Source organism: Amblyomma mixtum, chromosome 1 (assembly GCF_055824585.1).
Source record: "Amblyomma mixtum isolate Tamu chromosome 1, ASM5582458v1, whole genome shotgun sequence".
In the NCBI taxonomy this organism is placed as follows: Eukaryota; Metazoa; Arthropoda; class Arachnida; order Ixodida; family Ixodidae; genus Amblyomma; species Amblyomma mixtum.
In genome coordinates, this window is record NC_143012.1 from 164,296,233 (window position 1) to 164,310,848 (window position 14,616).

Below are 14,616 nucleotides of genomic sequence, written 5' to 3' on the forward strand. Positions count from 1 at the left end.
AGTTTTCTTGTCAGACTCCTTTTCCCTTTGCTAACAGAGCTTTTTACATCTATGTGGCCTACAATCTTCATATGGTACCATCAGTCTCTGTCAAAAGTAACCAGGCTGCACGGTTTGCTTCTCAGTCATATATTAAAGCTATCATGCCAACCCTCAAGCTCTACATCTCTGTATGGTAAGAAAAACCCCTGTTCTCACCTCCAAAGAACTTTTTGATCTTTAGGGAAGCCGTGAGGGCTCTGCTATACAAATGAAAAGCAAACCACGGAGCCTGGTTACTTTTGGCAAAGACTACATCCCCCAACAGCACCACCTCAATGGTCCACATTCCGAGCTACCAAAGTGTCAAACCATTTCTGGCCCTGCCACATGTGAGGGACAGCAGAGCTTGCCAGTATGGTGTCACACTGTTGCCCTGCCGTGATGGCTAACGTAAGAAAAAAATAAATGTTGAAAAAAAAAAAAGAGCACAGAAGCATTCATACAGGTCAGGAAGCGCTCCACAGTGGTATTCAGAGGGCATTTGTAGATGTGGTGCATCAGGTCGCTGGCAGGCACAACATGCTCCGCAGAGAACGGGCAGTGTCGCATGTCCTTCTCAGGATAGGCCTGCAGAAAGAAATAGGGACCACAGTCATGCTTTCGTCACGTCCGCACCAACCTCACGATACCACACAGTGCGGTGAGGGGCACCAAGTCATACCACGAGCGAAAGCACGCACTGCGCGAAGCAAGAACAGTCAGTTCGCATGGGCAGTGACACTCACGAAGACCGAGAGGTAACCAACGGGAAGATGGAATCGGAAGCACGTGACCCCAAATGCACCCCCAACCCTCCTGTATCTGCTGCCCGGCACCACGGCTGGCATCATCCAAGCAGCAGCGGATGCTGCAGTTGTCCCGTTATCCCGTTTTCAATGCTATCGTTGACTCTTCGCAGGCCATCTCCATGGCAACGGAGAGCATGCAGTTATCTGGAGTGGCAATGATGACAAGTAAATAGTCAAGCCCACTGAAGCCAGTCCGTCCAATTCGCTCCGTCAGCACCCGCTGACTCCGTTTAAGTCCATCCTTTCGTGGTGGCAGAGAACAGGCTGGTTGCGGCAGCAATGCCTGTTTGCGTCTATATCAGGCCGAAATAACAGACCTTCAGCTGAGAAACCGCCTCCACAGTACTGTTGGTGTCCATTTCAGTCTGAAAAACCCAATTTTTAAACTCCACAAAGTCCGAAATATTGGTCGTGAAAATGTAGACACTCCTATGAGGTGCATGACGGATCCTCAGCGACTAAGTGACTATCCCAAAAGGGAAGGGGGCAGCAGGTGAAGAGGAGGTCCTAGGCTGGATAGGCCTCCACTAGCCTCTGAGCCCAATCTGTTTAGCCCACTGCTGCTAAATAACGGCACAAAAAGTGACTATGTACTGCATGCCTCAGGGGGGGGGAAAAAACCCCTTGAACTACTCCAGCTCCATACACAACAGCAGCAGTGGTAGTTCCTGCATTCAATGCACCCTTTCAATAATACTCATGACATTTTGAGCTGAAGAACAGGGATATGAGGTTCAGGCAAAACACTCCACCATATCTCTAAGGCATTCCCATAACAGCGCATGACAACACTACTGAACCTCGACGTGTACTGCCAGCTATGAAAGTGACATTAACAAACTTTGGACAATGCAGCTATGTAGCCTGGGCATAGGAGTGCCACATGTGCAGGGACACACAGGTGTACGGCACTTACATGGGGAACACCGTTCACGGAAGAAGAGGCAAGAGGGGGTCCGGAGCCCTGCTGCTGTTGTGTGGGAGAGCTAGGCTGCTCTAGCGTCGCATCATAGTCATGTTCATGCCACTAAGAGAGAGCAAAACTAGCTTTGAAGCGCCAAGTTTGGATCCCACAAGGCAAGCAAGCTTCACTCATCGACTTGATATAACCTTTGCACGGCCTTTGCACATGCCTGAATTTTTTTTGCTACGAACAAAGCTAGCTTCCCTTGTGCAATTATATGGAGATTACATCAAACTTTTTAAACCGCTAACCCAAGAGGCCACAGGTAAAAGCGTGCCACGAAACTGAATTCAGAGATTACCTGTATTACACTGTCTTGCACTGCTAATGATTTCTGCATGCAAAGAATTCGTACAGGAGGTTCAAGACCTTACATCACCAATGTTAAAGTCATGACCATAATTTAACAACTCAACAACATTTAAAAGACACTTTCATGTCCTGCTTCACTTTGCTAGAGGCAGCAGGCACGTACGTCAGCTACAGTCATCAAGCCTGACAGAGCACCACTCCAACTTACAAGACTTTGGAAGATGCTTCAGAGCTCAATGTTCCAAATGCCTAACGGTGAATTTTACAGCCTAGGCAAAACCATGCCTATTTTTAAAATACACACAATTGATCTGAGCTTATGTGGAGACGGTGGCAACTTCCCGTGGACCAAACAGTCATTTGTTGCTCAGTGGCATAAAGGAATAAACAAGAGAGAAGGGAGAAAGCACCACTGTCTAGAGTTTTAAGACGTCCAGCATGTAGACGTTCAGGAGAGAAGCTAAAATTAAAGTAGCCTTAACAGTAGAACTTGGGTGGATGTTAATGAATAATTCAGCCTTATTAAGGCGGAAGCCTTTAATGCCTCACTGTTGTAAGCAGAAGTTGTTGACAGAAATGTCGCGCTTTTCAATTGGTCTAAACGGTCGTGACGTCACAGCGCGCGAATTTCAAACGGGGCCAATTGTACTTTGGCTAGTAACCATGCAACCAATTACAGGGATTGTATAGTGATGCTCCAAACAAGAGGGATGAGTTGAGTTAATTGCTTAATTAGCCTAATTAACCTTTCCAGTCAGGTCAGATAAGTAAATAAAACCGAGTGGGAAACTGGTCGACCGCGGGAATCGAACCCCGGTCTCCGGAGTGCGAGACGAGCACGCTACCACTCCGCCATGCCACCTCGATGGTTTGGAATGAACAAAGGCGCGTCTGATGAATACGGTGTCTTCATTCCCATCTCCCTCCCTTCCCGTTACGGCGAGGCTCAGGTGTCCACCAAGGTATGCGAGACAGATACATTCCCTTTCCTCAAAACCCAATTTACCGACTAGCAAGGCGTAGAGCCGAACGTCCGATGGCGTTCTGTGGACTCCCTGGCAGCGTTGCAAGACGGTGTCGCATTCCACTCTTAGAGGCGAAGCTGAACATCTTAACCACACATCAGTGACACAAGCAGCAACACTGCGCTTAAGGCTTTCGCCTCACCACACTTTAGGTCAACAAAGTGCCCTCTGAATTATTTCAAATCAACTATATATTAAGCTTACAACATAATTATTGTATGATGCTTTACATTAGGTACCGTATATTGCCGATTATAAGTTGACCCCCCTGGCAAAAAAAAAAAAGACTCCAAATATATTCTTTTTACAGCTCTTTACAGCATCTGGTTCTAGACCAGATGGCGCCACAGGTGCGCTCTGAACATGCCGCCATTACGGGCCGCGTAAATTGCCGGCGTGAACACAGCAGTGGAAATAATGCAAGTGGCTGTCGAATGTGTACTTTCTACGAAGATGTCAAAAGGCAGAGGACATACGTGTTGTGAATTGCAAGAATTTTGACACAAAGTTAAAGGTGTGGGATGAGACTGTCTGTGTGCTTCACAGAACTGAACTGCACAAGGAAGTATTGCCACTATACGCGGCCATTTGCTGAGCATCCTTTCCGAACGGGCGAACGCAACAAACACATTCGCCAGCGCTAGATAGCCAATACAGAAAGAAACGTTTCGATCTTGCAAAGTCTGCGGGGGTAGGTGCACAACTTAGCCGCATGAACAAGCTGCTCCGCCTCCTAAACCGTGGCGGCATGCTTTCAGTTGCTATCAGTATACCATCTGCATGTGTAGTGTGACTGCACTGCTCTTAAGTTAAGGTGTGTGACCATTAGTAGCAGGAGTGCCCGAGGTCAAATTAGGAACGCAAAAGACCTACACTCCTATACACCGCTACTGTAGATTACGCGTTGCACAGCCATGAGAGTGGACAACGCTTGCTGTCAGTATGTGTTTTACATGTAGTCTTGGTGCTACAGTTGAACTTCGCCCTGAGAAGCACTTTTTTCACGGACCATAATCGGAATAAAGCATTTGCGTTACCACTGCTGTGCCAAATGGTTGTCCCCACTTCCTCGTGCTCCATGCGAGACAGTCACTCGAGGTGACCTAGCAGGCCAGCGCTCACAGTGAAGCTGATGACTTACCACCGAGACCTCGAGCATTTTCATGTCCACACATTGAGCCTGGAGCGAACCATAATTTTGTGTGTGAGGCTGAGATAATTGTAGACATTATGTAGCATGAACACATAGCCATGCGTGCATTATAACAACTGTAACGGGGAATCCTTCGAAACGATTGCATGCCAGCTCGTGAAGGCTGCTTGATGCATGGTACTGCTACCATGATGGTTAACATTTGTGTGCATATTTATTTCTGTCGCCTTTCTGTTTTTAACAAACCAGTAAAAAATATTTTCGGTTTCCTAGGCACCATTAACAGGTTGTAAACAAATGCGTACGATGTGCATGTGAACGTCTTACAGTGTCGTCTGCATGCATGTACAAAATAAGACGACCTGCGACGTTTTAGGTATTAAGGAGAGATGCTAGTCGAAGACACTTTTTTTTAATAATTGGTTTAGAGCAATGAAACTTTCTAGGCCTACAGAGTTTCTTCTGCTCTTTTCATAGTTCTTCTTCAGTATCCCTGAGAAGTGGGAAACAATGGGTTTTTTGTGCACACTTTTTTACATATTAATTTTTGCTAAGGAACATTGAAAGTTAGCTTATTCTACTCTGTAATAACTGTAGAGCACCGAAAGCTAGCCAGAATTTTGTTATGGGAGCAGGTGGTATTGAAAATAAAATGGCGAAGTTACAGAGCTTCTAATTTCTACGCTTATAATTAGTTATGTCCAATTACCATAATGATATCTCAAGTATATTGTGATTACAAATAGATAACGGTGTGCAGTATGTTCCAAAGAACAAGTGCGCCAAGTTTCGTTGCAATAACTCTTATAGAACTGTGGAAAAATGTGTGCACAAACTATGAAAATTTCCAAAAAATGCAAAAAGAGAAAACTGCAAGTGAATGTTTGAAACATGTGCATTTACTGAAGAAGAGCTGAATGCGCATGGAGCTTTCCCATGATGGGAAATGGCCTGTCCTGCAAATGTCCAACACCACTAGAACTGGCCGGCACTGTAAGGCCCTCGCGCTCCTTGCGAGTTGAGTCTTCAACACGAGCCCTTTTTGCCATACTGCGACGGTTGGCTCGTGCCTCAGCAGTCTGGCTGGCAGACATCTTTTTGATGCGCCTCTCATTTCGAGAGTTGGTGAGCAACAGAAGCTGGTCACTTGGGAGCAAACCAAGCTGCTCTAACACACGCTCAAAACTTGCGTGCCCTTCACTGAACCACAGCACTGCAAGTGCTGTGGCCATCTCGACAACCGTCCGCGATGCAAACTTGGTTTTGGGGCACAGCAGCCAGATTCTGCTATTCAGGGATTCTGCCGCATTCTGTGTCTTGCCTTGGATGCAGCGGGCCAAGAGTTTTTCATCCGTCAGCCGCTTGTATATTGGCAGCACTGCCTTTCCCTGGGCTTTTGTGAGGAGAGGTGTGTGCTTGGGTGCTGGTTGGCTGAGGGCTTCAGCTCGCCTGTGTTTGCACCATGACTCGGGTCCTTCAGGGCAAAACTTATGGCTGCTAGCTCCATCACTGGAGCAAGAGTGGCAATAACTTGCCCATATGGCAGAATACATCTTTAGAACGCTGCCTCGGTTAATAGTTACAGCTATCTGGTAGTAAGTCTGTAACTTGACCACAGAAGACTCCTTCAGCTTCTCCCCTCGTGGTAGTGGTGTTTTCAGCTGGCGGAGGGCACTTCCTAGACGTTTGGCAACATGGTTCGTGCAGTCCTCCTTTTCAATGCTTAGGGGACCATATACTTGTGCATCACAAACGGCAGTGTAAGCTTTGCTGTCTCCATCGCTTAGAAACTTAGTGAAGCGGAGGGGCGTCTCATAGGCAAGAGTTCGCTGCCATATCCTACGTGCCGCCTCTGCTTCCATGGCATGTGAGGAACAGTCAACGTTTTTTTCACACACGGGGCCATGGAAAGCCTGCAGATTTCCTCCTCGCTAGGCAGCTCCTTGTGTCGGCTACACCCAAGGCAATAATTAGATAACACTTCAAAATCAAGGCAAAGTCCTGTGTCCAGAGAGACCATGGTGCCCACTCCATTGTGGCTTTTATGCCCTCTCTTTTGCCATGTGCCGCCATACATGACTGCAACCTCCGTGCCACCAACTTCGTTTCTTGTTATTTCTCTGGCCTTCCCCAGGTTTCTTACGACAGCACTCATGGCAGCTGCATGAACCTTCTTTGTTATGGCATTAAAGGTTTTGTGGTGCATCGGTTTCGGGAAGCCCAAGATCGCGCAAAAACGCACGAGCTGCTCATATCCAACCCCTATCGCGCGAGCAGCCACTACTGCTTTCACATTTGAGGCGAAACTGTCGCACGAGCTCCCGCCGTCGAAGCCTTGCTTCGCACTGGTATCATCGCTTGCTGTAACTCGCCTTGACATATACGATGACGAGAGAACAGTCACAGGGCACACAGCGTTCTCGAAGTGAAGTTCGAGGAAGGACGACAGTCCCTTGCGTTTGCGCACTGGTTCCCGCACAACGAGTCTGCATTCGCGACATGTTGGGCATGCTGCACCGCTAACTAGTGTCAGCAAAGCAGTGACGCACATCACAACGCTTGCAGAGCCGTGGTCGCTTGATCTTTCATCCTTCTCGAAGAATGAAATCTTTTTTTCGGAAGCGCTGATGAAAGTGAACGCTGCGTCAATCTCCTTGGTGTTGTTGTCATCGTTAGGCCTAGCGGGCGGGGGGTCGGGGACGCTTCCCGCAGAAGTCTTTCTCCGCTTCGCCTTGCGCCTACCTTTGAACTTGTGCTTAGTGCTGTACTTCCGGTCGCGAAAACTGCGCTTCTTGGTACTGGCCATTTCGCTAAAAAACTAGAGATGACAGATGCAACGGCGAGCGATGGGTTCGCGGTCTCGCGCGGTGCTGAGCAGTCTGCAGGCTTCACCACACAAACACCGCTCCGCTGCCCGCGGCGACCAATGGCGGCCAAGATATCGCCCCACGTGACAGTAGAGACGCTTGGAAGGGCCTGCGAAACTCTCGTTTTTTTTTTTTTTCTCCCCTGGCAGATACGAAACTGATGGCCGTTGCAGAAGTGAGACTAAAGGCTAGGCTTACCTCCACAAGCGATTGCAGTGGCGTGCGGTGAAGCATCCCCGAGATCTCAAGGCTCAAAGATGGGCAACTTTCGCAAATTTCTGCGGATTTTCGAGCTACTGCGACTGATTTGGAAGCATTTTTTACTAACTTCTAGTGCAGACTTCTCTTTGATTTTTCTAGACAAGGAAGCAGAATGTTCAAATTTTACGAAACAATGAAAATAAAAAAATTGAAAATTTTTGGGAAAAACGCAATTTTTCGACCCGCATCTCCCCTTAACAAACAAAACATTCTGCGGAAGCAAAGCAAAGACAAGCATTCAGGCGATCCATACATTGGTTTGAAGAGAAGGTGAGCTGAGCGGCTCACCGTGAAATGAAGCCCGATCAAGCTTTCACGCCTAAAGTGATCAAATTAGGGTTCTCACATCTCCTTTGAAGCTTTGGCCAAACCCTAGTGTCATCTTCCCACTCCTTTACAACTGTAGCAGTCGAAACAATGGCTGTCGGAACTGAACCACCAGACACAGCAGCCATCGCGACGAGGCACGCGGTGAGCACTCAAGGTGTGTAATGGTGGCGTAATCACGTGATCAAAGATGACAGCCCCCAGGACAGGGAACTGTAAACCGTCGATAGGTCGACACTGCCTCACCCAGTGGCCCTAGCTCGCCAATAAGTTTTTCATAAGACTTTAGCAGTGCACCTGGATGGGTGCACCACATGGGACGGTACCATTTGAGAAAAGTTTCACCATTAAAAAAAAACCTTTTCATTAACCAGAACGATAACTTTAGGTGGGAACTTTTCCTTGGTTGGCATTGTTTTATGCGAAGCATATTAACGTAGGTTTCAGGCCTTCGCGTGACGCCCGGCGGTGGCCACCATTGACCTTCAAGTAGGTCACATGACATGAAGTCACGTGATGACGTCACACCGGCTGCAGATGGGGCCTCCTATCGCGCCGTCGGACGTCGCCCGGCAGAGGCCTCCACGCTACGGTTCGCGCAGTCGCGCGCGACGCGGTGGCGGCGCCACCATCGCTGCATTCCGTGATATGTGACGTCACGCCAGGGATAAGGCGGCGCGCGCCCGCCGTCGCGTCAGTCTCTGTGCCCGCAACCGCGCCAGCGTCTTTGCGCCGGGCGTGTATGCGGTCAAGATGCCTCCAAACGCTAAGGACATGCTTCACATCCACTGGGCTTAACCTTGATAAGCCTCCAATTTTTTTCTCTTGAACAGAAGAAAGGGTGGTAGCTTGTGCCTATCTGCAGCGCAGCACAATATGACCATGAAATAGTTGTGCATGCTGCTCGTGTAAGCGGAAAAACCTGACGCTCCCCTTTCCCGGACTGTCCTCTTACTGAGGCATGTCAAACCAGAACGCAGTCTGGTCAGCGTTGCCAATTTGACCAAGCAGGAACAAATGCTTTGCCCTCAGGTCACTCACGTAGTGCAAAAACGTGCGCTGTTTCTTTTCGTACGTTTTGTGCAACCTTTGTCATACAGTCGTGCGTCACTTCAGGCTCACGCCATTCCGTTTCGTGAAACCTGTCGCCCATTTCTTTGACACCTTAAAACTCAGTGCATGGGATGCACATCTCTTCCGAGACAGTGCATGCCTTCACTTCAATGATGTAGGAAAGACTAAGGCTCCTAGTTATTTGGTCGCGAACCCAATTTTGAACAGCCTCCTCAACAGCAGGCTATCGTAAGCAAAACGGCGTGCAGCAGCACACTCAAAGATCTTGCTTCTCTGTTTTCTCCATTCCCTACCGCACTTTTCTGGCCCATCAAACTTCCACCCTGCGGCGATGTCGTTTTCCGACTCGGTGTAGAGGATTGCTTGTCGCTTGAAAGCCGTATTGTACTCTTGCAACGTTGCGGTGGCATCTTGGCGTCTGTCGTGCAGATAGACAAACCGCATACACTACTGCTACTGACTGTCAACCCGGCTATGTGAAATGCCGAAATGGCAAAAACGTGCAAAAAACGCTTCTGCGTGCATGTGGCTGGTCACTTGGCCTATCGTATTTACTCGTGTAATCTGTGCCCTCGTGTAATTTGCGCACCTCTAATTTACTGACCGGATTTATAAAAAAAAAAAAAAACTATTTCACACTCCATACTGCACCAGACCACCAGCATAGAGACAGATGCACTCGAGGCAGGATTAGGAATACTGGCGCGACCGCGTCACCGTTTGTACTTCCGGTAACCTCCACCGCCGGAATCCGAACCTACTGAACCGTTGGCTGTTCTACTTGGTACTAGTCAGCCAGCCCATACACGACGGTGCCGTTTTATCACCTATTACCTCCATTTCTCCGACTGCTAGCTTTGCGGGTTTATTGCTTTAAGCTGCGCATTCAAATTTATGCTTATTAAGCAGACTTGCTTCTGCACATTGGTCAACTATTACATGATTACACGTGTACGGGGCGTGATATTGCCCGCCGCTAGGCCGAAACCACTTTCAACCCCACACATAGATTACTTTACGAGTACACGTGTAGGTCGACTCCGATTATTTGTACCCCCCCTACACCTTTGGAAGGTCATTTTTCGGTAAAAGACGTCTACTTATAAATTGTTTCTTACTGGCTCGCACTGCAAACAAGAGAAGTCGTGCGGTGCCACAGTTTCTGTGCCGTTTTATCACCTATTACCTCCATTTCTCCGACTGCTAGCTTTGCGGGTTTATTGCTTTAAGCTGCGCATTCAAATTTATGCTTATTAAGCAGACTTGCTTCTGCACATTGGTCAACTATTACATGATTACACGTATACGGGGCGTGATATTGCCCGCCGCTAGGCCGAAACCACTTTCAACCCCACACATAGATTACTTTACGAGTACACGTGTAGGTCGACTCCGAGAGACAATATAGACGGAACACCCTTCAATAAATTCCCAAATTCAATCACTACTCACGGGCTGTAGAGTGAAACAGTCTACACTAACAATATAATTAGCCCCAAGAAAAAGCCGTTAAAGACTTTATAGGTAACCGAACAGTCATCCCAAGGAACTCCAGCGATCTACAGTACAAAGTTTGAGAACTCCTGCTTTTGAACAGTAAGGCAACTGAACATCCCTACTCGAGCAACAAGCAAACCAGAACTGAGACATGACAGCTGCTACACTTTGGCTCGTAGACAACCCTGCAATGCCTCCTTTTATTTCAGGACGAATGACCAGCGCAAGGATTTTTTAGCGGCTGCTTCTGCGTTCCATGAACTTTTGATGCCAGGTGTATGCCATGCAGATAACCAAGGTCAGCACTCACCTTTCGACACTTGGTGATGTGTATCTGGAATCTTCCCTTTTTCACTCGGTGTGCTGGATTGAATGGGCAGGTAACCAGAGGGTCACGCCGTTCCTTGTACGTTGCCATGGTTTCGTGTAGCACACTGCAAACCGAATGAACGACCTCTACTTCAGGCTCCAGTGCAAGCACATGATGGCCAGTAAACTAACCGCAAGGTGCGATGCAATTCAAACTAACTGGTTTAGTTTGGTTTGGTTAATCAGGCTTAACGTCCCAAAGCGACTCGGGCTATGAGGGACACTGCAGTGGAGGGCTCCGGATAATTTTCACCATCTGGGGTTCTTCAACGTGCACCGACATCACACAGTACGCAGGGCCTCTAGCATTTTAAGGCGAAAGCCTTTAACGCCTCATCATTGTCGACAGAAGGTTGTCAGCAGAGGTGTCATGCTTTTTCTAGACAGACCAGAAAACAATCTTTCTGCACGATGGAATTCCAACCATCATCCTTCCGTTCCCCAGCTGGGCATGCTAATGGCTACGCTACTTCCTGCCAACGCATATGTAGTTCTACTTGCCTAGGACGCTGGAGAGTGTTTGCAGAAAAGCGTCGAATCAGACGCATGCCTCCCAAACGCAAAGGCTTTTACCTCACCGCACTTTCCGTCAACAAAGTGCCCCCCTAATTTTTGCCTCCATCAAAATGCGACGTGGCAGCCGGGATTAAACCCACGTCCTGCAGGTCGCCAGCCAAGCCCCAAGCCACCACGGTGGCTTAATTCAAGCTAACTTTAGCTTCACAAAGCTTTAGCACTGAAGATATCTGTGGATCTTTTTTTTTTATGATCGATACACACATCAGTTCCAATACTACGATCACTGCAAGCTTGCCAGAAAAAAAGCAATTGTCTATCTTGTCATCAAGAGCCAATGCAAGTGTGAAATGCTTACACCTACCATGCTCATGGAAAAAGCTTACAACATAAAAATGCTTACACATCAAAGCTTAACAACTGTAGTCACTCTGGCCAGTGACTTCACGCAGTCGTTCGTTTAGGTGAAGTCTGACATTGTCGGAAGCTGAAAGCGCTAGTATGTTAACGACAGCATTATCACACCCTTGCTAAATTCTAGAGGCCCGTGTACTGTGCGATGTCAGTGCACGTTAAAGAACCCCAGGTGGTCGAAATTTCCGGAGCCCTTCACTACGGCGTCCCCCACAGCCTGAGTTGCTTTGGGACGATAAACCCCAATAAACCAACGAATGGCATGAGGAATGACGGCTAGAATTAATAACTGCCTGGATAACCGGAAAAAGAAATACCATTAACCAGTAACAAAACCTTGGTTTGGACTAGTTGGTTCAAAGTTCTTGTATAGCGCCTGTCCTGTGTATTCTGTGCAGTTTTTGTCTGTCTAGCGCAATGTATACAAGACCTTAATCGGACACTGAGGAGAAATTAAGTTGGCTTGTATCCATAGAATACCAGCTCCTGATCACAAAAACGTCGCTCTTTCTGAAAAGAAAGCTCTTGCAAGGTAGAAAAGAGCAAGAACTAAAATACAGGTATCGCCCCCACAGGCCCACCTTGAGAGTACACACACGATGACGAAATAGAAAAGAAACCACAGATCTCTGAAGGCGACAACAGTGCATGAAGGATACTGAAGTACAGAAGTTTTGTTTTGAAACCACTAGTGCACTGCTATCACAAGGGGGTAGACTGAAAAAAGACAATCTGAATGTTGGAAGTCAAAGAAAACCTGCAATTGGCAGTGCAACAGGCAGCCAGCTGAGTTTTGGGGTGCTTCGCGGCTATGCGTTGTGCGCGCCCGCATAGTTTCGTTATGCGACTCAATCTACGAGGAAAGAGCAGCAGAGACCTCCAAGTGCCTCTCTAAGTGCTCCTCGGAGGAAGTTCGTCTCCTTAGATCGAACCCGCGTCTTTCGGATCAACAGCCGAGCGCCATAACCTCTGAGCCACCGCGGCGGCCTGAATATCATATCATGCATCAGGTAAAATAACTCTCTACTGCTGTGTCAGCGGCAAACACATGCATTGGGCAACTAAAACAGTAAAGTGCAAACAGCAATGCCAAAGTGCTTAAATAATTTGAGCAACACCAAACAAGCAGCAAAAGTATATCACATACAGGCATGCTAAACACATTCTAAATTGCAAATTGCTCTTGTGTATCAGCAGCATGAGAACTAGCAGTGGCAAGCTTAGCACAAGAGAACCATGAATCATGCCAACAGATTTACTACGACTCACTTATAAATAACAAGGAAAACAACTACTAGTGCTGGCATGGTTAACCATTCTGTCACCACTGAGAAGCGCGCAAACACCTCAGCCACGCCGCGCAACTCGAACCTGACGCGTCATTCCGTGTTGGTCGTGCATACTTCAGGCCTAGAGCGAGCAAAACAGCCCGCTGGACGCGTTCAATTAATTAGCGTCGTGGTTACGGGAAACCATGCAAGCGAGAACACAAATACCGAGACATATTGCGCAACGGAAAGCAAGTTCAGTCAGCCCTGCTACCGTTGACGGTTCAATGCAAGCTACTTATTAGAGGAACATCAAACCTCTCAATAAGGCTTTTCGCTAACGAACAGCGCATGAGGATAAACGCGGGAACATGACAGACGAGCAGAAGACATGCGCTTCGCCTGTCCGCCTTTCACGTCCATGTTTTTTTCTTCTGCTTTTCTTCATTACCAAAGTGTTCAACCAACAAGCCCAAACTGCGGCACTACAGAAACCCAAAACGGGCCATTCAAACCTTCAACTCTACTTCCCTGACAACGCGGCAACCGGGACATTACGCATAAAGGATTCCATCACCGGCTCCAGTTCTGACAGCTGAAATGGGACACCGCTAGCGTGACAAGCGGCAAGAACGTCGGCAAAAAGAAAAGCGGAAACTACCACTCACGGTGACACCGACTTTCCGCTGCAAGAAAAGACCAGCTTGAATGGAAAACCACGGATACCAAAGCCTCCGCTCCTCCCGCCTCGCCTGATGCGAAGTGCCGCCTGCCTGCGTCTTCGTTGCGTTCCCTGCTCCCGCAGTACAGTTAGGGCCGTTAGGGCGTCTAGATGTCCTAGCAAGTGTTCTAGTAATGATAATGATGATGTCCTCAGGCTTACTGCACATACCCACAACAAAAAAATGACATTTTTTTTTTTTTTTTACGAAGGCGATAGATGGATGGATGGATTTTCGTCAGAGAGCATGTGTGGACGATTCCGTGTTAGATGGTGGTGGCGGTGCCTGGGAGAAGAGGGTAAACGCATGGATTGCTCAAAACTCCCCGAGTCAAGCTCAAACAAGTCAATCCAGATATCCAATATGGCGGCGCGCGTTTAGGCCATAGAGCTAATCAAGACCTACTGAACTACAGACCTGCACATTTGGCACTGCTCCAGCGCGCATGTTCTAGTTCATGCCTTTCGCCGCTAGGAAAAGGCACCTACGGGAAGCGTGGCGCTACATTATACCTGTTGAACAAGATGGCCTCCTCCATTATTTGATTTCAAGCAAGGCAGTTTTGTCGTTTGTCCACGTAATCATTAACATCCATTTATCTATGCTAGGCACGGTGGTGCTGACGAAAAGAAAGCGGATAAAAAGAAAGACGTTTTTTATACTCATCCAGAGCGAAAAAAGTCGTCATTGTGGATATTTTTATCGTTGATGTTAAGATAGCAGAAGAAGACGAAACAAATGTATTAAATATCTTGCTCAAATTGGCAAACGATGATGATGATGACAGCAGACGAAAAGGTCAACCGAGCGCCCTCAACGGCCATTAAGCTAACGAAAGTTGGAGCACGCTGCTCCATAGGACCCCGCCAAATGTGCAGGTCTGTAGTTCAGTAGGTCTTGGAGCTAATATACCGTTCAGGCCAAGAAGATTGCTTAGGTTCATGGACACTTCATGGATAAATTTTCCTTCCTCTAAGTTCAGGTTGCTTGTTGCCGCCGGTTGCTCGCCCGTTCCTT

General features: G+C 47.8%; 2 protein-coding genes across 4 annotated transcripts in view; both read right to left on the reverse strand.

Moving 5' to 3' along the window:
• Nucleotides 1-13,680, reverse strand: part of LOC149369648 (gametocyte-specific factor 1 homolog) — a 39,588-nt gene extending 25,908 nt beyond the window's left edge. For all 3 annotated transcript variants that reach the window (XM_089559159.1, XM_089559151.1, XM_089559156.1), the window contains exons 1-3: nucleotides 13,546-13,680; nucleotides 10,621-10,744; nucleotides 486-609 (exon numbers count right to left, since the gene is read on the reverse strand). In XM_089559159.1, the coding sequence (XP_089415285.1) occupies nucleotides 486-609; nucleotides 10,621-10,728 (232 nt within the window). In that variant the 5' untranslated portion in view covers nucleotides 10,729-10,744; nucleotides 13,546-13,680. The remainder of the gene's footprint in view (nucleotides 1-485; nucleotides 610-10,620; nucleotides 10,745-13,545) is intronic.
• Nucleotides 4,760-6,901, reverse strand: LOC149369649 (uncharacterized). The gene has a single exon (XM_089559140.1). The coding sequence runs from the start codon at nucleotides 6,144-6,146 to the stop codon at nucleotides 5,184-5,186; it is 963 nt and encodes a 320-aa protein (XP_089415266.1). The 5' UTR covers nucleotides 6,147-6,901; the 3' UTR covers nucleotides 4,760-5,183.
• Nucleotides 13,681-14,616: the final 936 nt, after the last annotated feature.

Excerpts from the sequence above, each read along its gene's own strand:
- LOC149369649 (XM_089559140.1), bottom strand. The coding sequence starts at position 6,146 with ATGGAAGCAGAGGCGGCACGTAGGATATGGCAGCGAACTCTTGCCTAT.